At 36.8% G+C, this 27,943-nt stretch overlaps 1 protein-coding gene across 4 annotated transcripts in view; it reads left to right on the top strand.

The window, feature by feature from the left end:
• Positions 1-27,943, top strand: part of CEP83 (centrosomal protein 83) — a 159,352-nt gene that overhangs the window by 102,209 nt on the left and 29,200 nt on the right. For all 4 annotated transcript variants that reach the window (XM_049884077.1, XM_049884078.1, XM_049884079.1 and 1 more), the window contains 5 exons: positions 6,941-7,192; positions 9,360-9,491; positions 20,625-20,739; positions 21,913-22,057; positions 22,171-22,320. In XM_049884077.1, coding sequence (XP_049740034.1) covers positions 6,941-7,192; positions 9,360-9,491; positions 20,625-20,739; positions 21,913-22,057; positions 22,171-22,320 — 794 coding nt within the window. The remainder of the gene's footprint in view (positions 1-6,940; positions 7,193-9,359; positions 9,492-20,624; positions 20,740-21,912; positions 22,058-22,170; positions 22,321-27,943) is intronic.

Below are 27,943 nucleotides of genomic sequence, written 5' to 3'. Positions count from 1 at the left end.
GAAGGAAACTGCTAGTTAAGAAGTCATAATTAGTAGAAGCCAGAGAAGTAAAGCTTTCTGATAAGATTGAAGTTCTTTTCCTTCTGCTTCCCAATTGATTATGCAGAACCCAGTGAAACCAGTGCCTTCGAGTCGATTCCGACTCATAGCAATCCTACTATTATGCAGAAGCATTATTAATTGTGGATAATTGGGTATTTGCTTTAGTTTCATCACTTGTCTTTATACTCTAGTTTCTATACACAGTAACAGTAAAATGTAAGAAGTGGTTGTGGATCAGGGCACAGCAGAAAAATGTCAGGGTAGAAGCCACCTCTCGCCATCTTCTGATTCTACAGTTTAAACTGTTATGAAATGTATTAATTTGTTGTAATAAAAACACTTGGAATTTCTTGCACTAATTAAGGACTCATGCAATGCTTGTGCATTTTTACTTCTACAGATTAAAGAAATAACTGAATATCCTTTAGTGTTTTAGTTTTTAGCGAAATACTTCAGGAAGACTTTGTTAGTGTCTTCCTGAGAAGCACTCCAGGAATTCACATCTCTGTCATGATATTCTGAATAAAAACAATATATGAAAGAATATATCTTTATTTTATGAAAAAGGTAATGCCATTACTTCTGAATGCATTTTCTCTAAGGATGTTATTAAGCTTTATACAGATCAAATTCTGAAGTTAGATACACACATTATTCAAAAGTGATACTGTTGTATTTTCTTTGTTATTAGAACTTTAATTTTATATTATTTTGAAAAGAGTAATGAAAAACAACACAGAGTTTTAGGTATAGGTAATTATACTGGTAGACTGAGTGAAAGAAGCAAGGGTAATTCAGTGGGGAGGTATTAAGATCTCAGGAGAAAGTCACAGAGCACTGCATCATATGAAAAACCATCAAAGTAACAATATGTAATGACAAGTCACTGAGATCCTTCCATCATGCTCTTCAAACTGACTGAGTTTTTCCTTGGCTTTTGTGGTGTGTTAATGTGGGCAGGCAAGAAACCAAAGTTCCCATGGCATAAAGGAGAACTTTTCTGGGTCCCTGTTACCACATGCTGTTTTTTTTCTTACAGTGCTGATAGCACCACAGCTGATAATGTACCTCTGGATTTGATTTTTATCCTCATACACATGCTAGCAGACATTATGAAACCTCTCAAAACAATTCCTTTTGGTCCTGGGAAGTTCTAATCTGGAGTGCTCCTTCAGGTCTAGATGGTTCCTTTATCTAAGGTATTCCAAGTTCTCTAGCCAGCACTCTTCTGAGATAACCATGAGTCACATCACAAGAGGCAAAATCTCCCAAATTAAAATTTAATTTCCTCACACCTGGGATTCTCTGGGATTGATTTTGGCAGCCTTTTAGAAGGGCTTTGTGAAATGTTTAATTTCTTTATTCATTTTCTTTCTTTATTAAATATTATTACAGTTTTTTATGCCAAAATGTAGTTTAGCAGCAGAGCGCTTAACCACTGTGACATCAGGGCTCCTGCAGACTTTCTGTATCTAAAATCAATATTTTAAAATGTTTATGTGTTTATTTAGTGTGACTTTTGGAACTGCCTAAACTTCTGTGTGTATCAGAACTGCACAGATATCCTAATCTGTGAGATGGTATTAATAATAGTACATATTTCATGGAGTATTGTGAGGATTTAATAAATTAAAATGTAAAGTTCTTAGACAAGTGCCCAGCACATAGTGAGCATTCAATAAATGGTAGCTATTGGTGGTGCAAGGGAAATCGGCAGTTCAAACCCAGCAGCTGCTTTGTAGGAGAAAGATGTGGTGGTCTGCTTGCATAAAGATTATGGCCTTGAAAACCCTATGGGGCAGTTTTACTCTGTCTTTTAGGGTCACTGTGAGTCGAAGTGACTTGACAGCAACAGGTTTGGTTTGGTTTTGGAGCCTTGGTGGTGTAGTAGTTAAGAGTTTGGCTGCTAACCAAAAGGTCGGCAGTTTAAATCTACCACATGCTTCTTGGAATCCCTGTAGAGCATTTCTGCCCTGTCCTGTAGGGTTGCTATGAGTTAGACTCATCTTGACGGCAACGGGGTTTTTTTTTTTTTTTTTTGGTACTAACCTAAAGTTTGGTGGTTTGAATCCACCCAGCAGTGCTGCGAAAGAAAGGCCTAGTGATCTGTTTCCATAAAGATTAAGCCAAGAAAACCTATGGAGCAGTTCTGAGTTAGAATCAACTTGTGGCAATGAGTTTTTTTTTTTTTTCTTTTAATCCACATCTGTGTATGTATCTCACTGTTTCTGCTTCTCCAGAGAATCTGAAGACATAGAGTGTGGTTCTCCAACCATAACAGAATCAAACAAGTAGTCAATAACAGAAGGATAGCAGGAAAATCTTAACACCTGGAAACAAAATGACATACTTCTAAATAATTCATGGGTTAAAGAGGAAGTTTCAGGGAAATAATACGTAAAACTAAATGAAATGTACGATATCAAAATGTTCGGGACACAGCTAAAGCAGTATTGAAAGGGAAAGTTAGTACAGCAGTAAATACATACGTTAAAAAAGAGGCGAAGGTGCCTGGGGTCTTAAACGCTAGCAAGTGGCCATCTAAAATGCATCAATGAGTCTCAATCCACCTGGATCAAAGGAGAATGAAGAACACCAAGGTCACAAGGTAATTATGAGCCCAAGAGACAGAAAGGGCCACGTGGACTAGAGACTACATCATCCTGAGACCAGAAGAACTAGATGGTGCCCGGCCACAACCAATGACTGCCCTGACAGGGAACTCAACAGAGAACCCCTGAGGGAGCAGGAGAACAGTGGGATGCAGACCCCAAATTCTCATAAAAAGACCAGACTTAATGGTCTGACTGAGACTAGAAGGACCCCAGCGGTCATGATCCCCAGACCTTTTGTTGGTCCGGGATAGGAACCATTCCCGAAGCCAGCTCTTCAGACATGGATTGGACTGGACAATGGGTTGGAGAGAGATGCTGATGAAGAGTGAGCTACTTGCATCAGGTGGACACTTGAGACTATGTTGGCATCTCCTGTCTGGAGGGGAGATGGGAGGGTAGAGGGGGTTAGAAACTGGCAAAATGGTCACGAAAGGAGAGACTGGAAGGAGGGAGCGGGCTGACTCATTAGGGGGAGAGTAAATGGGAGTATGTAGCAAGGTGTATGTAAGTTTTTGTGTGAGAGACTGACTTGTAAACTTTCACTTAAAGCACGATAAAAATTATTTAAAAAAATACAAAGAAACAGGTAAAAAAAAAAAAAGAGGCAAAGTCTCAAATCAATAACCTCAGCACACCTCAGGAACCCACCTCAGAAAAAGAAGAACAAAGTAAATCTAAAGCAAGCAAACGAAGGAGATAAGAGCAGAAATCATTGAAATTGAAAACAGAAAAACAATGGAAAAATCAAAGAAACAGTAGGTTCTTTGAAAAGATCAGTAAAACTGACAAACCTCTAGCAAGACTGACAAAAAAGGGAGAAGGTGTAAATTACATATATCAGAATGAAACAAGGCTATCACTACAGACCCTGCAGCATCAGAAGGATAATAAAAGAACATTTGAACAATGCTACACACATGAATTTGACAACTTAGATAAAATGGATCAATTCCTTGAAAGGCACAAACTACCACAACTCATCCAATACGTGATAACTTATAACTGTTAAGAAGAGGAGCCCTGGTGGCACAATAGTTAAGTGCTTGACTGCTAACCAAAAGGTTGGTGGTTCGAACCCACCAGTGGCTCTTTGGGAGAAACCTGGCAATCTGCTCCAGTAAAGATTACAGCCTAGAAAACCCCATGGGGCAGGTCTGTTCTCACATGGGGTCCCTGTGAGTCAAAATCTACTTCACAGCACCTAACAACAAGAACAACAGGATAACTGTTAAGGAAATCGATTCATAATTTTAAAACTAACAAAAAGAATGGTTTCACTGGAGAATTCTTCCAAGTGTTTAAAGAAGATTTAAGCCCAACTCCACATAATCTCTTCTAGAAAATACAACGGGAAGTAATATTACCATTAGGGAAAACTGGGTAAAGGGTACACAGGATCTCTTTGTATTATTCCTTATAAGTGCTTACCAAAACCAAAACCAAACCCATTGTGGTTGAGTCGATTCCGATTCATAGTGACCCTATAGGACAGAGTAGAACTGCCCCCAGAGTTTCCAAGGAGTGCCTGGTGGATTTGAACTGCCGGCCTTTTGGTTAGCAACTGTAGCTCTTAACCACTACACCAGCAGGGTATCATGCTGCATCATAAAGGTAATAAAAATAAAGATGAATGAAGCAATTAGATACACTACTTTTTTCTTTTGCATACCCTGGGGATTTAGAGAGGCACTGTCATCCTAGATCCACTATTGTTCCTAATCCCTGATCAGTTTCTATTCAGTTTCCTTTACTTCAACATTTTTTAAAAAATAAAATTGATTAATGCATCATCTTTCTTGTCATACATGGCAGACTTGGATAAATGTCATAAAAGAGAAATTGAAACAAAGCCCCTTGGAAATGTAGCAGAAGGATTGAGAGTATAACAAGTTAAAGACATCCCTAGGAAGATGACCTGTGAATCTGATTGAGAGCGGAGGAAGAGTGAAGAGCTGAGAATGTGTCCAGGGTCTGTGCCCAGATGATTGGGACAAAAGTGGTGTAATGGCAGTGATTGAATGTAAGCTCCTTGAGAGCAGAGATTTTGTGTTTGTTTCCTTGTCTACTAGGTTCTCTACTGCATCCTCACTGTCTAGAAACACTGCTGAGTACAAAGGAAGTACTCAATATCTGTTGCATAAATAAATGAACAAGAAATAAGGAGAAGGGAGCCATCACTAGTTTTGGTAGCAATGATTTGGTAGTGAGCCCTGGTTTAGGACTTATAAACCTGGGATCCAACCCTGACTTTGCATTTAACTAGCTGCCATCTAATCCCATAGCTTTGGCTATCGCTTCACCTATCACACGGATGCCTTTCAGAACTACTGGAGAAAGCAGTAATACAGAAAACATGCTGGTCAAAAACATTAGCTTGTGATCCCATATGTAAAATGGGGATGGAAGAGAAAATATTGCTATTAAACGTGATTTTGCATGTAAAACGCAGCCCTTGATTCATGTAAATACTCAGTAAAGGGTGCTGTTGTCTGGACCTGAGTTACACATTGACTCCAGCACCTCTTTGTAAGCCACCAAACCAAAAACCAAACTTGTTGCTGTCAAGTTGATTCTGAGTCATAGCAACCCTATAGGACAGAGTAGAACTGCTCTATAGGATTTCTGAGGCAAGGCTGGTGGCTTCAAACTGCTGACCGTTTGGTTAGCAGCCAAATGTTTAACCACTGTACCACTAGGGTCCATTATGAGCCACCAGCACCTCTAATACAACACATCAGAACTGTACCTCATGAGAAAGCTAAGTGGTATCTTAAAGATCCTCCAGCCCAAGCCCTTCATTTTAACTGAGGCCAGCTGTGTACAGAGTCACACAACTGGCTGAAGAATGTGGAGAAAAAAAGTTAGAGACCAAAGCCTGCAGCAATGTTTATATGTAAAGGGTGGGAAGAGAAATAAGAGAAACACTAATCAGTTGGGCTTTTGAGTTCCCAACTTTGAATGCTGCCTTCTAGGATAAATTTTATTTTCTGGAAAAAATATTAATTTGCCTGCCAGATAGCTCTACTTATATTTCCCATTGGTGTTTTTAATTCAGTATGTCCAAAACCAAATTGGAATCACTACATGTCAAAACTGGAAAGAGGTCATCAGTCCAACCTCTCGTTTTACAGATGAAGAAAACAGATTTTGCCCCGGGGTGGAGGTCTCATATGTCTTATATTCACTGATAGCTCTGTAAGTGATCAGTTATCTCTTGGGTCACTTCTCCCTAGGGTGCAGAGCATTGCTGTAGCGTCCTTTTGTCTTAGAGTGGACCTCCTAAGCTTATCTTGCCTACAAACAACCCCTGCTGTTTAGAGTAGAGTTTGTTTTTGTTATTAACAGCTGAATCCTTAAGTGAATCAAATCTTAAGTTGAAGAAACCCAGTATATAAAAAGGAGCTTTTCTGGTTAACAACAAAGATTTGTTGGTAGTGGTAGGGGGTACATAGTTGGGGAGATCAAGAAAGGGAAAGAATGAGTTCTACCCTGATTCCTTGGCCCACTCATCCCTGCAGGTGGAGGTGTGGGACCTCTGAAGTGCCTCACAGGCTTGGGAGCAGTTTGAAACTCCCTGATTAGGAGATGCATAGGGTCCCACAGTGATAGTTGTCATGAATGACAAGACCACGGGTGTGCTGGCTCTATGTTACCCAGTGACTTTTTCTAATGCCCTGGAGTAATGATTTTTAGTTCTTTACTGAACTTAAGAACTAAGAACTAGGCCATCATTACAACTAGGACTTTAATAAACTCTCAACTATCATTTAAAAACTCCCATCAATCACATTTGTATTTATTTACACAGACATGCAGCTTTTGGGTGAATTAAGTTGCCTTGAAATAGATAATTTTATTAGTATAGACATAGGCCAAGAATTACTGTCACATGAGGAAAAGATTAGCACTAGTTAGTGGATTGATCTTGCATAAACCCCTATAACATTCTGATGATTTTTAAATACTTAATATATTTTTAATAATTATTTTTGTAGTATTATTTATAATTTTGAATTTTAGTCAGCAACTGATTAAGTACTATGTTAGACACCATAGGGAGACAGGGGGAAATTAGGACAGGGTCCTTGCCCTCACACTGTAGTCAAGCTGGGTACAGCATGAAAAACATGACATTTTAGAGTTTTTTCCTTTGTGCTCCGTTTCACCACCTGAGCTTTCATATTGTGCAATTTTTAATTTTAATTTACTGACTTGTAAACCATGTTCCTAACTAAAAATTCAGTAATTTAAGGTAGTATGCTTTTCTTTCAAATTCTTATTAGATTGCAAGACTGGAGAAAGATAAAGAAGAACTACATAACCAGCTGCTTAGTGTTGATCCCACAAGAGACAGCAAACGAGTGGAGCAACTTGTTCGAGAAAAAGTCCATTTATGTCAGAAATTAAAAGGTTTGGAGGCTGAAGTAGCAGAATTAAGGGCTGAAAAAGAGAATTCTGGTGCTCAGGTAGAAAGTGTCCAAAGAATACAGGTGCGGCAGTTGGCTGAGATGCAGGCTACAGTTAGATCCCTAGAGGTAAGGTTTTAATTGCTTCCCGGTAGAATATGGGATACTTTTTTTAAAGTGCAATTGACAAGCCTTTGATTTTTAGAGCATAAGTGTATGCTTACCAATTTAATGCTGACGCATTTGTGGAATCCCAAGTGTATATATTCAAAAGCAGAAAGCTATTGATTCATAAGCCATAGCTATGCTACCCATTTACAATGGCATTATTTATACTTTGAAAGCCAGATCACCTATCTGACATAATTTAACTCTTATAATGCCACAGAATAGAAAAAGCAAAATCCAAAAAAATTTATCTGAGTCTCTGAAGACTGAAGTAATCTCAAACCAGAGAGAGAGTAGTTTCTTCCTAGATGGTGATTTCCTTATACTGGGATTCAAGATCTTAAAATCATAAATCCTGTTTGAACAGAAATGCTGTACTTATATATCTTATGACAGCTTCTTGCCAGAGTAATAAAAGTCAGCTTGGCTACTAATGCATACAAGCCTTTACTGAATTATTTCCCTGAGTTCATTGGAGAAAGATAAGGGTTGGCAAAGCCAGGTTCATCCTCTGAGGAATATTATTTACTTATAAAAATTCTTGGTTTTCATCTTAATCAGATATGTTTACTTCTCCTAGTTCTTAGTGCTTCACATGTAGCAAATATGCCCATTTAATTGTTTTGATTTATTTTGATCAGTCCAGAGTGCTTTTCAATTCTGGCAGAATAGTTGTGAAATGATTCAGGTTGGAGGAAGATTAGCGGGCGCCTTGTTTGTAATTAAAATCCAATATCCAAATCCAGAATGTTGATTTTTTTTTTTTTCCATCCAGCAAACTGGACAAGGAGTATACTGATATATTTTGAAGAGTGGAAGCTACCTTCTTATTTCTTAGGTGGAGCTTCTAATAGTATTTGCTGGTATCCTGAACTAAAGTTGGCAGTATCATTGGACTTTAAACATAAAGCAGTTCACACTAAGATTGTTTATGTCACCATCTTCCCATCCTTGACGTATTTTATACAGTGACAGGATAAGTGAGATGGTTGCAGTGAAATATAGTGTGTATGGTCCCAATGTGAAACTTTTTATTGAGGCCATTTAAAGTGATTACTTTCACAGTAAGTTGAATGATGACACGAGATGGAGGGCTCATCCATGACATTTTCAAAAGAGCCTAGATTTAATTTTATCAGATTAAATGAAAATGAGCACATCACATTAAGCATTTTTCTCTTTGACTTTGTCTGCTAACATTGTGCCCAGAGAGTGTTATTTTATATTTGAAGAAAATAGTTTTTTTTCCCCCCTAAATGATTTGTTCATATTTGTTATCATGGTTAAGATATATAGGAAATGAGATGTTAAAAAATTGAAGCTTATCCTTTAAATGCGAGATAGTTTTTCATTTTAAATATTTTGAGTGCGAATATTTTTAAAGAACATTTAGTTTTCCCTCCCTACCAACCAGAAATTTTCTCGACAACTTAACAGGCTTCATTAAGAATCTTAGTTATGTCTTGAGGCTAAGAGCTTTTGCCCATACTTCAAAAGACTCCAGATTAGCTAACGTTTTTGAATTCTTGTATTTCTTGAGTATTTTTTTTTTAACTTCCTTTCTATTAGACTTTAAGCTCTCACTTCTTACTACTATCAAGGAGTCCTCTCTTCCATCTTCTGATATGCTTTTTCATATCTGTTGTAGACTTGAAACCCCAAAAAAATGCTTGTTTGAATTTCAGCAACAATAAGAGTAACTAGGTATAAAGGAAGTGCCTCAGGTATACTCCTATGAGAGAAGCGCATGACTTCTGTTGTGTTGGTGGATGTTGATAATGTTGTTTGCCCACATACTGTTTTTGCATATTTTCTGGTTCTCTAAAATCCTCTGGCAAGGGAGAGTACCAGGTAGAGAAGTTCTATGATAAATACAGTACTATTGTGGTTTGATAATGAAACCTTATTTTTTGTGTCTAAATTATAATTTCTTTAATTTGATGGAATAAGTATCTTTTATTTGAATTTGACCAAAGTAGTTTGAGAATATTCATATTACTTTGGTAGGTGTTAATATTGTTGAGGTTTTGAATAATTTTTGGTCGTATGATTATATGTGTATTTTTAAATCATGCTTACTTTATATAATTGTAAAAAAAATTTTTTTAAATATATTTTTTAATAAAAGGCTGAAAAACAGTCTGCTAAACTACAATCTGAACGTTTGGAAAAAGAGCTACAATCAAGCAATGAACAAAATACTCTTTTAATCAGTAAATTGCATAAAGCCGAACGAGAAGTAAATACATTGACCAGTAAAGTAAGTTATCTTTCTATTTCATTCTTTGGAAAACTTGATACTCTAGAATGACAGAGAAATTTTGTGTTAAATTTTGTTCTGTATGTTGGAATTGTTTTTATCATATCGTCCTATTTTCCAAATACATGCAGAATCTGACAAACTCTTACCACCTCCACTGTGACCACTCTAACCCAATCCATGATGTCTCTAGGCTCAGTTTTAATAATAGCTTCCTAACTGGTTTTTCCACTCTCTGCCTTTCCTCCCACAGAGACTTTTCTCTATAGAGTAATAAAAGGGGTTCTTTTAAAATCATTGTCAGATCATGTCATTCTTCTCTTCAAACCTCTCTAAAGAGTTCTCATGTTATTCAGAGTAAAAACAAAAGTTCTTACCATTCAGTACTCTGTGTGATCTGGCCCCTGCAACCTTTCTAAGGCCATCACTGTCCATTTCCCCTCCTGTTCACTTTGCTCCTGCCTCACGGGTCTGCGCACTTTGAGCAATCTCACTTTCACCTCAGGGCCTTTGCACCTGTGTGTCTGGCATGGTCTTCCCACAGATAACGGCATAGCTCGCTTCCTTGCCCCCTTCAAATGTTACTTTATCAGAGAAGTCTTACTTGTCTTCGTTTTGTAAAACAGCATCTTCCTTCTCCCTCTGCCCCACTCTCTATCACCCTTACCTGCTGTACTTTTCTTCAAAGCTACTAACACCATCTGATGTATTTATGTTTGTTTATTTATTTATTTTTATTGTGTTTTAAGTGAAAGTTTACAAATTGAGTCAGACTCTCATACAAAAACTTATATACGCCTTGCTATATACTCCTAATTGTTCTCCCCCTAATGAGAGAGCACACTCCTTCCCTCTACTCTCTATTTTTGTGTCCATTTGAACAGCTTCTGACCCCCTCTGCTCTCTCATCTCTGCTGCAGACAGGAGATGTCAACATAGTCTCATGTGTCCACTTGATTCAAGAAGTTCATTCTTCACCTGTATCATTTTCAATCCTATAGTCCAGTCCAATCCCTGTCTGAAGAGTTGGCTTTGGGAATGGTTCCTGTCTGGGGCTAACAGAAGGTCTGGGGACCATGACCTCTGGGGTCCTTCTAGTCTTAGTCAGACCATTAAGTCTTATATATTTATTTTTGTCTCTTCCTTTCCCACCCTTGCTTCTTCACCAAATGTAAGCACCAAGAGAGCAGGGATACTGCTTTCGTAATTGCCGTATCTTCTAGAACAGGGCTGGCATATGTTGTTATTGTTAGGTACCATCAAGTCTTGAAAGGAGAGAATACCAGCAGGATGTTTACCTGTTTTATTGACTATGCAAAGGCATTCGACTGTGTGGATCATCAGAAATTACAGATAACATTGCGAAGAAGGGGAATTCCAGAACATTTAATTGTGCTCATGAGGAACCTTTACATAGATCAAGAGGCAGTTGTCCGGACGGAACAAGGGGATACTGATTGGTTTAAAGTCAGGACAGGTGTACGTCAGGGTTGTATCCTTTCACCACACCTATTCAACCTGTATGCTGAGCAAATAATCCGAGAAGCTGGACTATATGAAGAATAACAGGGCATCAGGATTGGAGGAAGACTGTTAGCAACCTGCGTTATGCGGATGACACAACCTTACTTGCTGAAAGTGAAGAGGACTTGAAGCACTTACTAATGAAGATCAAAGACCACAGCCTTCAGCATGGATTGCACCTCAACATAAAGAAAATAAAAATCCTTACAACTGGACCAGTGAGCAGCATCATGATAAATGGAGAAAAGATTGAAGTTGTCGAGGATTTCATCTTACTTGGATCCACAATCAACAGCCATGGAAGTAGCAGTCAAGAAATCAAAAGACGCTTTGCATTGGGTAAATCTGCTGCAAAGGACCTCTTTCAAGTGTTGAAGAGCAAAGATGTCACCTTGAAGACTAAGGTGCGCCTGACCCAAGCCATGATACTTTCAGTTGCGTCGTATGCATGTGAAAGCTGGACAATGAATAAGGGAGACCGAAGAAGAATTGGCGCCTTTGAATTGTGGTATTGGTGAAGAATATTGAGTATACCATGGACTGCCAAAAGAGCGAACAAATCTGTCTTAGAAGAAGTACAACCAGGATGCTCCTTAGAAGCAAGGATGGCAAGACTGCATCTTACATACTTTGGACATGTTGTCAGGAGGGATCAGTCCCTGGAGAAGGAAATCGTGTGTGGTAAAGTACAGGGTCAGTGGAAAAGAGGAAGACCCTCAATGAGGTGGACTGAACAGTGGCTGCAGCGATGAGCTCAAGCATAGCAACGATTGTGGGGGTGGTGCAGGACTGGGCAGTGTTTGTTCTGTTGTGCATAGGGTCGCTGTGAGCCAGAACCGACTCGACGGCACCTAACAGCAACCATCAAGTCCATTCCAACTCATAGTGACACTGTGTACAACAGAATGAAACACTGTCTGATCCTGCGCCATCCTCACAATTGTTATGTTTGAGCCCATTGTTCCAGCTGCTGTGTCAGTCCATCTTGTTGAGGGCCTTCCTCTTCTTTGCTGACCTTCTACTTCACCAAGCACTATGTCACCCTCCAGGAACTGATCCCTCTTGATATATGTCCAAAGCCAATGAGATGTAGTCTTGCTATCTTTGCATCTAAGGAGCATTCTGATTGTACTTCTTCCAAAACAGATTTATGTGTTAAATGAATAAATATCAGCAGCATAATCTGCATTTATGTTATTCTTTAAAATTTTAAAATAATGTAATAATTTGAATATTCCAGAAACATCCTTTGTATACAGAGCTTTTTTCAGGAACTTGTAGGATTTTTTTCCTCTCAAATGCAATATATGTGAGAAATCTGGTAACCAGAAATAGGATAGGTAGATAGATCAGTCAATCGATAGATAGCTGTTGTTGAGTTGACTTCAACTCAGGGCAACTTTATGTATAGCAGAATGAAATGTTGCCCCGTCTAGTGTTACCCTCATGATCACTGGCATGCTCAAGTCCATCACTGTGGCTGTTGTACCAGTCTATCTCACCGAAGGTCTCCCTCACCCTCAGTGGCCTTCTAATTCTTTAAACATGATGTTCTCCTCCAGAGAAGCCCTGGTAGTACAGTAGTTAAGCTCTTGGCTGCTAACCAAAAGGTTCAAACCTACCAGCTGCTCCATGGGAGAAAGATGTGGCAGTCTGCTTCCATAAAGATTACAGCCTTGAAAACTCTATGGAGCAATTCTACTCTGTCCTATAGGGTCACTGTGAGTCAGAATCAACTTAACTGGTATACAACAACAACGATGGCCTCCTCCCGTGATTGATTCCTTCTGAAAACATGTCCAAACAGGTGAGTCAGACAGTGCTCTGATATGATCCATAAAGTTTTCATTGGCTAATTTTCAGAAGTAGATCACCAGGCCTTTCTTCGTAGTCTAGCTTAGTCTGAAAAAAAAAAAAAAAACTGAAATCTGTCCACCATGGGTGACCCTGCTAGTATTTGAAATATCAGTGGCATAGCTTCTAGCTTTGTAGCAATACACAAGCCACCATAGTACAATAAACTGACAGATGAATGGTGGAGAAATAGGATAGCAATGATAAGAGTATTTTGTAGATTACTGGGTAGTGAATAAGAATATCAGCTTTGGAGTTAGGCAAACCAGATTCAAATTCTGACTTTTCGCCTTTCTAGCTGTGTGACGTTGTGCAATTGACTTTCTCTTTGAAAACTTTAGTGTCTTCCCGTATAAAATGGGGTAAATCTATACCATATAGAGTTGTGGTAAGGATTACATTTGCTATAATACAGTGTATTAGTACTTTGAGTATCTCCAAGAAATTAAAACTGATTCCTGGGTCATTGCTTTCTGTCTCAGAGCAGGTAATATAATCAAACCCAAACCAAACCCATTGCATTTGAGTTGATTGCAATTCATATTGACCCTAAAGGTTAATATAAAATCACTTTAAAAACAAAGTATCACCTTAAAAAACAGAATGGCTCCCAAACCAGAATGAATTTAGCTGTAACATGGTAGAAATACATGAATTTATCTAAAGAAATAATGTGTTCATCATAAAGTTGGCTTAGAAATTATTTGAGAAGAGTTAGAGGTATGTTTACCTCAAAGGGTGAGGAAGTTTTCTGTCAGCAGAATTTAAGTATACTGGTCCCATGTAAAAGAGCATTTTTATTGTGAGATGAACACACCATTCTTTTTTGATCTTTGGATATTAAACAATCAACCTCATTCCCTTTGTTTTGATTCTATGCTCAGCAAGCAACCTCCTGTTATTTGGCTTCCCATTTAGTTCTGTCTGTAGGGAGAGAATGCACTGGTACCTTAGTGTAAGTATCCTTTAGAGTATTCTAGTCCCCATTATAATTTTTTCTCATAACTAATAAATTGACATTTTGATTTTATAGATCATTCTTTGTAAGCTGTATTAATGTTAGTCTAACCTTGAGATCTTTAAGTGTGGTGATAAAATCTGGTTTCTGTACCCACAAGGCCAAAACCATAATGTATTTACCAAGTATTAGATGCCACCCCTGGAAGATATTCTAACCAGTTTTTTCCATGACAAACATATACTCTTTTGCATTTGTCAGGATGTGTCTAGTGATGATTTTAATTTTTGTTTGAATTACTATACTTTAGAATTTACAAAGTGGTTTCGTAGCCGATATCTCATCTAATTAAATAGACATGGCTGACAGTAGGAAGAAAAAGTGAAAATTAGGCAAAAAACATTTTTAATTGTTAAGTATAGTCTTTCTAGTTTATAAGTTGAAATTCAGATATATCTAAATATTAAAAACTGTATTATTTGGGTAAAAGCAATGAAGTACAGTGGAAAAGTTCATGAGCTTTGAATCAGATGAATTTATCTTTAAATCCTGACCCATCCACCTCACTCACCAGCTACCTATCTCTTATAGGATTTTTGTGAAGATTAAAGATAGTACTGAGCACAAATAGTAGCTGGTGATAAAACTGATGATGGTGATGGTAATACACAAGTGATGTCTTTAAATGAGAAAATAATGTAACATAAGGAATACAGGATTTGAGCCCATTCACTAGTTCTGTTCCTCCTGTATCAATAATTGTATATGCAACCTTAGGCAAGTTAACTTAATTGCATTGGGATCCAGTTTCCTCATAGGCCATATTAGGCATTGTTCTAGCATCCCTAAAAACTCTTTCAGCCTGCAGATATGTATTGCACACCTACAGTTACAGAGTATTCAAAGAAATATAAAACACAAAGTAAATTCAGGATACAGGAAGTTTTCTCATGCTTTTCTTCCAATTCCAGTATGAATTATTTTCAATTTTATTAAAAAAAAAAAAAAAAAGCATTGAGTACCCAGTACTTGGAAAACACTGTCCTGGACCTGAGTAGCTAGACTAAACTGCTTGGAATAACCCGAACCGTAGATGAGGCAGCAGAACGTTGGGTGTGCTGGGCTTCTGCACATGGCTTTTGGCTCTTCTTGGGGGCCACCAAGTACTTTTCCTGTAGCACGCCTTACCTGAGCTTTTTCTGGCCCACCTGTGTCCTAACCCTGATTTCTCTTCTTTTTCCGTACATATTTTTCTCTGTTGCCGTTTCTTTTTAGGGTTAGAGCGTAGAGATTTCCCCTACCCCATACTCTGCTGAAGGAAGAAGAGCAACTTAGTGTAGTAGTATTTATTTCTCTGTATTTATTTGTTCACACACATTGCTAAGAGTTGCCTGTCTTTTTAAAGGCACACTTGTGTTATTTTGCATATAAATAGAGTATTGAAAATCACGCTTCAATTTTAGACAAACCAAATTTTCATTTGAAATCTTACATGTAAGAAGATTCCTTTGGAATGATAGATTTTAAAATAATATTTCAAAAATGACTGTCACAGTTTTGTTTGCAACTTGAAATTTTTTGTCAACATTTTATAATTCTAGCAAGTGGTTGTTTGCAATGTAAAAGAACACCTGGGGTGTATTTGTTTAAGTTATTCAAATTTGCAAATGTTTGTTAGGTTTTAGAACAAAGCTATGTGAGCATTATTATCAATGTCCTGGATTAAAAGGCATTATCAAAGATGGCCTGAAAATGATGGCCTTAAAGACTTTTTTTTTCCTTCAGTGAGGTAAAATTCTTCTAGTCACCTCATAAGGTTTTTGATTTTGAGAACTCCAGTAAAAGGTAGTTTTAAGGAAGCCATCCCACAGACATATCCTTATCAGCTAGATGAGTTAATGCATGTCAGACCTTTGAAAAAGACCAGAATTTATGTACCTTTTCATTGGAATTTGTATCCAGAATTTCTTGGATGATATTTTTTTCAGTTATGTTTCTGTTGTCTGCTTATATATATTGTTTTCTTGTGGGTGTGTAATCTAACAAATTCTGAACCCCTATAAAATACATAGTATCATGATTTTTAATGTTTGTTAATGTTTTGTTAAAAACTGCTAGGTAGTAATCTCTGAGTACTCACTGCTGTTTTTTCAAAAACATAAAGTACATGTAAAATGTAAAGGCCAGACTTTTCATGGAAAACATTTTGTAAAAAGCGGGGTGGCTTGTCCCAGAGGAGTTTCAGAAGACTGTGAATCTCTTGAAATTATATGCAACATTTTAATATTCTGTATTTTATTTAGGAAAATGTCCTTAGGCTTCCTGTGATTTTCAAGAGACCTGATCCCAAAGAAGATTAAGAACTAGGGATCTAGAGGCAAAAAGAAATTTTATCATGACTCTCTGGGATTTATACCAGATTATTCATAGAAAAACACTATTTTGTTATTTCTGGGTAATTTTCGTGTAAGTTTTCATCTTTAATAAATAAAACAGTTTCTTTTAATGTATATTTAAGAAGTTAACAATTACTATTAGTGTAGGTGTATTCATTTTTTAGGGTTGTAAAAATGTGGAACTAAAGAAAAACTATTTAGATCCATACATGAGTAATTTGAATGCAGAGAGGACAAGTAACTTGCTTAATAAGCATTTACCAGTTGTTTGATAGCAAAAGCAGGCTCAGAAGTCAGACCTCACTTGTCTTCTGACTTCCTGTCCAGTGTTCTTTCAATTTTAATAATTATAGTTTAGTTGAAAATGTTTTCTCATTTCAGTAAATCTCACAGTGAAATGAATAATAAATAGGTTTTTATTTCATAGCTATTCTTGGAAATTATCATGAAATGAATCAACTTTCTACAAAATAAGATGGTTCTAATTTTCCACCTCATATTTAAAACAACTATAGTGTGGTTTGTTAATGATCTGCTGTGTCATTCTTAACCTTTTACAGTTAGTCTATAATAGCAGGTTATAATTACATTTGCCATACCCACTATCCCACTGCCGTCAGGCTCTATAGCACATTTGCCATAGAGATTGGATTTTCATTGTAGTTGTATTTCTTCACATTTTTAAAGTATTTATGGTTTAAATTCTGTCCGTCCATGAAATTATAATGTAGTAAAAACCATTCTACAGAAAGTTTGAATATTAAAATATTTCTTAGCTGCTTTCATGTAGTTAAACATTGTTTTATGAGACTTGGCTTTCACAGAAAATTGCTGTACAAAGGAGATTCAGAAATGCAAAACTTATGTCAGCACAAGTTAGCCGTTTTATGTAGTGTCATTTTAATTTACAAGTTAACTTGGAGGGATACGTCTTTTGTGGTTAGCAGTATAACAGCAGTGCAGTACTCACTTTCCTGTTGGTTTCCTTTATGTGAGTATCTTGCGTTAAACCATTCCTTGTAAAGCTTTCAGGACCTTTCAGAGATGGAGTCTGTTCTAGTAAAGCACTTACTTCTATTTCTTGTCCTCACCCTCTTTGGTTCTGAGACCTTTTCCTGATTTCTTTTTGACTCCCAACTCCCACTTGTGATAGGATTTTATTGGGCTTTGTATCCTTAACTCTCCTGTACCCATCATCTCACACTTTACACATTTGACTTGTATTTGTGGTTCTCTACTCTGATTCCATAGTTTTATACATTAATATGCCAGAATGCACATTTATGTAACCTTTGTATTTAAATTTATAAAATCCTTATTATAGTAATATACCTAATTTTAGAACCGCTTTACCAAAGAGACCATCAGGTTGATTCCGACTCATAGCAACCCTATAGGACAGAACCGCCTTGTGGAGTTTCTATGGAACAGCTTGAACTGTGACCTTTTGGTTAGCAGCCAAACACATAACCACTGCACCACCAGGGCTCCTACCAAAGGGGAAGGATATGGAAAACATCAGAGAGTAACTGTAAAAAAGCTTTTAAAACAGTGCCTAGCACACAATAGGTGCTCAGTAAATATTTGTTGAATGAATGAATGAATACTACTTGTGAAATAGACTTTTTCAGCCTGCAAAAGGAATGTCCCAAAGAAGATTGAAAAATGGTATGTGATGGGTGAATCATGTGGGAAATTTTGGCAATTGATTATTCACATTCACTTGGGTCTTAAAAGAAGTCCCTGAGTGGTACAAACGGTTAATGCGCTCAGCTGCTAACTGAAAGATTGCAGGTTTGAGTCTACCCGGAGGTGCCTTAGAAGAAAGCCCTGGTGATTTACTTGCCAAAAATCAGCCATCGAAAACCCTGTGGACCACAGGTCTACACTTATACACACGGGGCCTCCAGGATCGGAATCAACGGCAACTGGAAGAAAAAAAAAAAAGATGGTAGAAAGGGAGGGGGGCTTAAAAAGAATCAGGTATTGGCAGTAAAGATTTAAGTTAGATTTATATTCCCTCCCCCCCCAAACACACACACCCACCCACATGTATGTACATATATAATGTATTCAATTCTGAACCAAATTCAATTGATTCTTCTTTCTTGCCCCTTTTTATTAATCCCTTGCCTCTTACTTGGTTTCTTTATCTTCAGTTTTTTAATCCAGCATATTTGCAGTTAGAGTTAACTTTCTGAAATAAAGTTGATTGTGCTGATGTTAGGTGCCTGGGCGTCAATTTTTGACTCATAGAGACCCCATGTGACATAGGTACCAGGATAAAATTCTTTTGTATGGCACGTCACTCCCTCTGCTCTACCTATAACGCATCCTTCACTGTTTCCAGAGCTGACCATGTGATGTTTGTTATACCTCTGTAACATTTGATATGTTATTCCCTTTTTCTAGAATGCCCTTTCTGTCCCTGGCCCTTTTTTAAAAGGAGGATTTTATTTTATTTCCCTGAAGATCATGAACTACTGGATTTAGCAACTTTAGTTAGTGAGATGGTTTTTCCAGGCAAAATTAAGCCAGAAGATCTCACTCAGTTATGTGTATAGAAGTGACTGAATTTCATTAGGAAGAGGCTGTTTTGTTGGTGTCTTCTGGTTTCAAGTACTGTTGCAAACACTGAAGTCCCTTCCTCCCTGGAAGATGTTTATACTCTGTACTGTCATTTCTACATATGCTTTTGGGTAAGCACTTAATGGCAAGAAAATGACCAATGTTGTTGTTAGGTGCCATTGAGTTGTTTCCAACTCATAGCAACCCCACGGACAACAGAACGAAACACTGCCTGGGGCTGTGCCATCCTCACAATTGTTGCTATGCTTGAGCCCATTGTTGCAGCCACTGTGTCAATTCATCTCGTTGAGGATTCCTCTTTTTTCGCTGACCCTCTACTTTACCAAGCATGATGTCCTTCTCCAGGACTGATCCCTCCTGACAACATGTCCAAAGTATGTGAGACATAGTCTCGCCATCCTCCTGTCTAAGGAGCATTCTGGCTGTACTTCTTCCAAGATAGATTTGTTCATTCTTCTGGCAGGAACAGTCCATGGCACGTCCGAGATTCTTCGCCAACACCATAATTCAAAGGCATCAATTCTTCTTCGGCCTTCCTTATTCATTGTCCAGCTTTTGAATGCACATGAGGCGATTGAAAACACCATGGCTTGGGTCAGGTGCACCTTGGTCTTCAAAGGTGACATCTTGCTTTTTAACACTTTAAAGAGGTCTCTTGCAGCAGATGTACCCAGTGCAATGTGTCCTTTGATTTCTTGACTGCTGCTTCCATGGGTATTGATTATGGATCTAAGTAAAATGAAATTTTTGACAACTTCTATTTTTTTTCCATTTTACTTGGACCAAAATACAGACAAACATCTTTCTGGTAATCTCTGCTTTCAGCCAGGATCCATCTGACATCAGGAATGGTATCTCTGGTTCCGCATCCTCTTCTGAATCCAGATTGAATTTCTGGCAGTTCCCTGTTGATTTTGAATGATCTTCAGCAAAATTTTACTTGAGTGTAATATTAATGTCATTGTTTGATAATTTCCGCATTTGGTTGGATCACCTTTCTTGGGCATAGGCGTAAATATGGATCTCTTCCAGTTGGTTGGCCAGGTAGCTGTCTTCCGTATTTCTTGGCATAGATGATTGAACACTTCCAGTGGTGCATCCATTTGTTGAAACATCTCATCTGGCATTCCATCAATTCCTGGAACCTTGATTTTCACCAGTGCCTTCAGTGTGGCTTGGACCTCCTCCTTCAGTACCATTCGTTCCTGATCATTTGCTACCTCCTGAAATAGTTGAACATTGACCAATTCTTTTTGGTATAGTGACTCTGTATTCCTTCCATCTGCTTTTGATGGCTTTCTGTGTCATTAATATTTTTCCCACAGAATTTTTCAGTATTGCAACTCAAGGCTTGAATTTTTCTTCAGTTTTTTCAGCTTGAGAAATGCCAAGTGAACACATATCATTATAATACTTTGTCTTCTTGAGCTATCCTTTGAAATCTTCTGTTCAGCTCGACTTCATCATTTCTTCTGTTTGCCTTAGCTACTCGACGTTCAAGGGCAAGTTTCAGAGTCTCTTCTGACATCCATTTGGGTCTTTTCTTTCTTTGCTGTCTTTTTAATGACCTCTTGCTTTCTTCATGTGTGATATCCTCGATGTCATCCCATAATCATCTGGTCTTTGATCAGTAGCGTTTGATGTGTCAAATCTCTTCTTGAGATAGTCTCTAAATTCAAGTGGGATATACTCAAGGTCTACTTCTGCTCTCATGAACTTGTTCTAACTTTTTTGAGCATCAACTTGAACTTGCATACAAGCAACTGATGGTCTGTTCCATTACCAACAGTAATTTCAATTTTTAATTAACAGGTAAAAGAACTTAAACATTCAAACAAACTGGAAATAACAGACATCAAACTGGAGGCAGCAAGAGCTAAGAGTGAGCTAGAAAGAGAAAGGAATAAGATTCAAAGTGAACTGGATGGTAATATATGATTTCCCATGCTTTTTCTATTAACTTTCGATGTTAACACAAAGTAAAATTATTAAAATAGATCAACTTGAATTTTTATTTCCAGATTTTTTTACTTAATTGAATTTTAATCTTACAGCACATATAGAATATTTTTATTTTGTTTGTATGTTAAATGTTTTGTTAACTCTGTGATCTAAGTTTTTTTTTTTTTAAAGTCAATCTGATGTTTATGTCATAGTTATAAGATTAATACATAAATTAACGAAAACTTTAAAAATGGAATTCCATATGTGGAGTTATTAGTTCTAGGCCATTTTAAGTCTAAAGTATATAAGGAAGATAGGTAAGATCCAGGCCTAAAAATTTTTTTTTATGTGTACCCAAGGCCAGTTATTGGAGCCTAGTTCAGTTTACGCTTGTTTTTAAGTTTCAGTTTAGTCTTAGAAAGCCCATCTCAGCAGTATTCCTCAGTAATTATATTGTTTCTAACTTTCTTAAGTACTTAAATAAGCTGCCTCTGGCCTGTAACTGTCCTCTGTAGTTTTACACAGCACTTATGATGAATGATTGTTTTTATTATCGATTTCTACTTGATGTTAACTCATGGATATGAGTACAGTTAGGGACTATGTTTCTTACGACCTTAGAGAGTTTGAGATCCAGTTCTGCATTCCATTTTAATTTCTGAGTTAGAATGAATTTGTTTTAGTTATTATGCCTGCAAAATACTTGCCATCTCCTTATAAGGAAGCAAAAACTTGAAATTTCCATGTTATTTATATTTTGTTCTGCCAGAATCAGATTTTAAAAGGTACTGTGATTTTGTTAACCCTCTTTCAGCTAGCTTTGTTATGATGTTGTCTATGGTATATGTGTGTCATAGAACCCAAGTTGATCTCCCCAGCTCTTACGCTTCAAATGAGTAAATGTATATAACCTTTTATTAAAGTGTTTTTGTGTGTATGCTAAATAAGGTAATGACAGAAAAATTAACTGAGTTTTACATTTGGTGCTTACTTTATCAATAATGTAAAGATCTTTGAGAATATATATCCAGAGAGACTTATTTTCTGCACTCTTTTAAATACCTTACCATCTTATGAATGCTTACCCTTAGTTGTGATTTTTCATCTGGATGATAATATTAAATATAGTACATTTTTCTCCTTAAAAATATACTAGGATTACAGTCAGACAATGAAATTCTCAAATCAGCTGTTGAACACCACAAAGTGCTCTTAGTAGAAAAGGATCGTGAATTAATACGTAAAGTACAAGCTGCCAAGGAGGAAGGTTATCAAAAACTTGTGGCATTGCAAGATGAAAAGTGAGTACTAAATCACCTTATTTTATGTTAAATCTCATTGCAAATGAGAACATTTTGCTGTCATACAGTCCTGTTTGTAGTTTTCGTAACATAATTATCATCTGTTGTTTTAGGCTAGAACTTGAGAACAGATTAGCAGATCTAGAAAAAATGAAAGTGGAACATGATGTCTGGAGGCAATCTGAAAAGGATCAGTGCGAAGAGAAATTGCGGGCTTCACAGATGGCAGAAGAGTCGGCCAGGAGGGAACTTCAGAGTATTAGGTTATATATGTGTATATATCTTTAAAAAAAAAAAAATATATATATATATATGTATATATAGTTTAAACATTTTATTTTGAAATAATTTCAGAGTTTCCAAAACATTGTAAAAGTAATATAGAATTTCCATATTCCCTTCACCCAGATTGGCCAAATATTAACATCTTACATAATCATAGTACAATAATCAAAACCAAGAAATTAACATTATCAGGAAATTAAATAAATATTATCATTGAACCTGTAGGCTTTATTAAAATTTTATCGATTGTCCCACTGATGTCCTTTTTCTGGTCCAGGATCCGATCTGGGATCACACATTGCCTTTGTTTAGTCTCCTTTAATCTGGAAAATATCCTCGTCTTTGTCTATAGTGATTTCAATACTTTTTGAATACTGCTGGCCAGTTGTTTTATAATATGTCGCTCATTTGGGCTTCTCTTACATTCCCCGTGATTAAATTTAGGTTATGCATTTTTGGGAATCCTGGTGGCGCAGTGGTTAAAGCACTTGGATGCTAACTGAAAGTTTTGTGGTTCGAACCCACCAGCCACCCTTTGGGAAAAAGATGTGGCGTTCTGTTTCTGTAAAGATTTAGAGCCTTGGAAGCCCTGTGGGGCAGTTCTGCTCTGTCCTGTAGGGTTAGTATGAGTCAGAATCAACTCAAAGGCAGTGGGTTTTTGGTTTGGTATGCATTTTTACCAAAAACAATTTAGAGGCTGTTTTGTGTCCTCCTCGGTGCTTCATATCAGGAGATACATGATTTCTCCTCTTACTGGTGATGTTAATTTTGATTACTTGGTTAAGGTGGTGTTTGCCACTTTTTTCCGCATAAAATTACTATTTTTTTTCCTTTGTAATATATCATTATCTTATGGGAAGATACTTTGAGACTATGTAAAAATATTCTCTTATTTTCTCATCATAATGTTCTTCAGAAACTTTAGCACTCGTTGATAATTCTGCCTGAAACAATTATTACTGCAGTGTTTGCTCAGTGGTGATTTTCTATTTCCATCATTTCTTCTAATTTATTAATTGGAGTTCTTCTGAAAGGAGGAGCTTTTCTTCCTCCTTTAAATATTTATTTATATCAGCATAGACTCAAGGATTCTTATTTTATTCCATGGGTTACAATCTTTTATTATATTTTGATGCTCAAATTATCTCAGATTTGGCCATTGGGAGCTCTTTCATGTTGATTCCTGTGTCTTTTTGACATGTCCTCATCATTTCTTAAGCTTATTTTTTATTTTCTGGCACTATAAGATGTTCTAATACTTGTACTTATATCTTGTACTTTCCCTGCCCCAGCCTTGGAATCGCTGTTTTCCTAAGATGCTATGGTTCCGTATATTGGAGAGTGGCATTTAGAAAGCAGAATCTCAGGTGTAGATAGGCTTATTAGTACTAGGGTTTCATTGCTTCTAGGTATTCTCAGTGGAATGAGCTATTTCTGTGTTTCATTATATGCATATATAAATAATATATATGATATCTTGAGTTTTAAGCTATGATATTTTGAATATCAAGTTCATGTTGATATATCTAGTGGCAGGCCAGCACCATGGAGTTCATTCTAGCTTTCCCCTATCCTTATTTATAACCCCTTTGACAGGAGTGAGAGACCTGGCTCTTATGCATAATAAAACCAAAACCAAACCCATTGCTTTTGAGTCGATTCCAACTCGTAGCAACCCTATAAGACAGAGTAGAACTTCCCCATAGGGTTTTACAGGTTTGCTTATTTCCATAATCCTAGACTACATATAAAGTAGTCTGGGAATTTCTAATTAATAACTCTGAAAGGCGAACTTATTAACTAGTGTATAATTCTTTTTTTGTCTTTAGCCTTAGAACATATAGTCAAAATATTGTTTTCCAAAGTTACTAAGTTTAGGTCTATTCTCCCCAAACCCCTTTCACTGTGGTTATGTTATTTATTTATAAAATAGGATAATTTCTTTCTGTTTTATCCTATTTTGAGTCCTCACCTCATCCTTTTGGGTATTATTTATTAATATATTTGACTATGTGAAACATTAACATGGTTCTAAAGGACAGAACTATGTAAAATAATATACTCAAAAAGTGTCACTGTCCTCATCCATTCTGCCCTGTTCCCATGCCCCCATCTTTTCTTATCCACCCTCCATAACCAATCTCATTAATTTCTGATTTATCCTTCCTGTTTTATATTTCCACAAATGAGCAGATACATGCAAATTTTATATCCCTTTCTTTCCAATGTATCAGTGTATCCTGAAAATCTCTCCGTATTAGTTCATAGAGATCTTCCTCATTCTTTTTTACAGCTGCATAGTGCTCCATTGTTCTATGTACTGTAGTTTATTCAGCCACTCTCCTGTGTTCCAGTATTTAGTTTGTTTCCAATGTTTTGCAATTACAAACAATGCTGCAATGAATAATCTTGTACATGTATATATCTTCATCTTGTTGAAGGTATATTTTCAGGGTCAAAAGGAAAATGCATATGCAGTTTTGTTAGATTTTCCCAAATTTCCATTCAAGAGAATTGTATCATTTTGCCTTCCCAGTAGTAATGTATGAGAGTGCATGTTTTTCCACAGCCTTGCCAACAGAATATATTGGAACACTGTTTAATTTTTGCCATTTGGATAGGTGAGAAATTTCTTTTATTATGAATAAGGTTGAACGACTTTTCATATATTTAAGGGCCATTTTTGTATCTTTTTGCGAATTGTCTATTCATATCTTTCTCCTTTTTTCTAATGATTTCTTTGGCCCTTTTCCCTTGTTCTTTAAGAGTCCTTCATATAGTAGAAATACTAGCCCTTTATCTTTCATATATGTTGCAAATATAGATAACATTGCAAAGAATGGGAATTCTAGAACACTTAATTGTGCCCATGAGAAACTTGTACATAGACCAAGAGGCAGTCATTCGAACAGATCAAGGGGGTATTGTGTGGTTTAAAATCAAGAAAGGTACATGTCAGGGTTGTATCTTTTCACCGTACTTCTTTCAGTCTGTATGCTGAGCAAATAATCTGAGCAGCTAGACTATATAAAAGAAGAACTTGGCATCAGGGTTGGAGGAAGACTCATTAACAACCTGTGCTATGCAAATTATAAAATCTTGCTTGCTGAAAGCAAAGAGGGCTTGAAGCACTTACTGATGAAGATCAAAGATTTCTGCCTTCAATATGGATTACACCTCAACATAGAGAAAATAAAAATCCTTACAACTGGACCAGTAAGCAACATCATGATAAATGGAGAAAAGATTGAAATTGTCAAGGATTTCACTTTACTTGGATCCACAATCAACGTCCATGGAAGCAGCAGTCAAGAAATCACACGACACATTGCATTGGGCCGATGTGCTGCAAAAGACCTCTTTAAATTGTTGCGAAACAAAGATGTCACTTGGAGGACTAAGGTGCCTGACCCAATTCATGGTGTTTTCAGTCGCCTCATATACATGTGAAAGCTGGAAAATGAATAAGGAAGATCAAAAAAGAATTGATGCCTTTGAATTAATGGTGTTGGCAAAGAACATTGAATATACCACGGACTACCAGAAGAACAAACAAGTCTGTCTTGGAGGAAATACAGCCAAAGTACTCCTTGGAAGAGAGGATGATGAGACTTTATCACATGTACCTTGGACATGTTATCAGGAGAGACCAGTGCCTGGAGAAGGACATCATGCTTGGTAAAATAGAAGATTGGCAAAAAAAAAGACCCTCAATGAGATGGGTTGACACAGTGTCTGCAAAAAGGGTGGTAATGTGGGCATGGCGCAGAACTGGGCAGTATTTTGTTCTGTTGTACAAGCGTTGCTGTGAGTTGGAACTGATTTGATAGCACCTAACAGGAGCGCCTGGCAGATTTGAACTGCCAACCTTTAGGTTAGCAGCCGTAGCACTTAACCACTACGCCACCAGGGTTTCCTTTTTTTGAACAACATTTTTTTTTTTTTTTTGCTTGAATTTTGCATTGTCTGATATGGGATATCATCACTACCCTTTCTTTTCTTATTGTTTCCATAGGCCTGGTAAACCTTTGTTTATCCCTTTAGCTTTTTTTAAAATCACTTTGTTTTTTAAATGTCTCTTGTATATAGAACTTGTCTTTAATTTTAATTTTCTATTTCATTATTCTCTTTGATAATTTTTTTTATTTCTCTTCAGTTTCTCCAGATCATTTATAATATATGATGACCCCAACTTATTTTAAAGTAATGGTCCAGTTACCAATATAAAATACAGTAGAAGAAATAATTCCCAAGATTTACGTGACTTGTTTTTTTTTAATAGTCTGCAGTTGTGGCGTTTTTTCCATGGCAGTTCTGGTTTTCTGATTTATAAGTCCTTCTACATCAACCAGGCCTATTTTGATCATTCAGTAAAATAATCATAATTGCAGCTTAGCTTATTTAGAATTTGTGGTATGTCAGAAAGAGATTACCTGTGGGGAGAAAGGGCTTGCTAAGAAAATCATAAATTATATAAAGCGGAAGTATCCATTTATGTACAAACAAATATTTGTGATAAATAAGTAGATTTAATCACTGCTTTGGAAGTTGCTTTCAATTTTTAATTACATATCAGTCTTTTGTCTTCACTAATGTGTTTTTTTTCACTACTTGCCTATCATAGTGCCAAGAGTAATTAAATTCCCAATTAGTAAAGATGAGAAGGCAAGGAGAGGAAGGAAAGCTAGAGCAATGGAAACAGAACAAACAGAACAGAAGAAATGAGAATGTTGACACAATATAGAAATTGTACCCAATGACACAAAAAAATTGCAAGGAACAATTTGTATAAAAATTGTTAAAGAGAACCTAAAACAAACAAAAAAAAACATATGTTAAATGTACATTGTGTGTAAAGGGAAGCAGAAAACATAGCATTTGATTCAGGGGCCTCGCACAGGGCTGTGTATCTGGCATATACTCTCGATAAGTGTTTTTTGATTGAGTGTGCGAATTAAAAAAAGAGTAATTAAATTATTCTTCAGAATCTATTCTGTAGTTCATAAAGGCTGCCCTATCTCACATTTAGACTAAATAGTTTGTCAAGTTATCTATAAATTTAAAACATATAAAAATTGTTGTTGTTAGGTGCCGTCGAGTCAGTTTTGATTCACAGTGGCCCTGTGTACAACAGAACAAAACACTGCCCAGTCCTACGCCATCCTCACAATCATTGTTATGCTTGAGCCCATTGCTACAGCCACTGTGTCAATCCATCTTGTTGAGGGTCTTCCTCTTTTTCACTGACCCTCCATTTTACCAAGCATGATGTCCTTCTCCAGAGACTGGTCCCTTTTGATAACAGGTCCAAAATATGTGAGACGAAGTCTTGCCATTCTTGCTTCTAATGAGCATTCTAGTTGTACTTCTTCTGAGATAGATTTGTACATTCTTTTGGCAGTTCAGGGTATATTTAGTATTCTTCACCAATACCATAATTCAAAGGCGTCAGTTCTTCTCCAGCCTTCGTTATTCATTGTCCAGCTTTCATATGCATATGAGGCGATTGAAAACACTATGGCTTGGGTCAGGCACACCTTAGTCCTCAAAATGACATCTTTGCTTTAAAGAGGTCTTTTGCAGCAGATTTGCCCAGTGCAA

The sequence above is a fragment of the Elephas maximus genome, chromosome 4 (assembly GCF_024166365.1).
Source record: "Elephas maximus indicus isolate mEleMax1 chromosome 4, mEleMax1 primary haplotype, whole genome shotgun sequence".
NCBI lineage: Eukaryota > Metazoa > Chordata > Mammalia > Proboscidea > Elephantidae > Elephas > Elephas maximus.
Note: the sequence above shows the minus strand (reverse complement) of the source record. Positions and strands in the feature narration are given on the sequence as shown.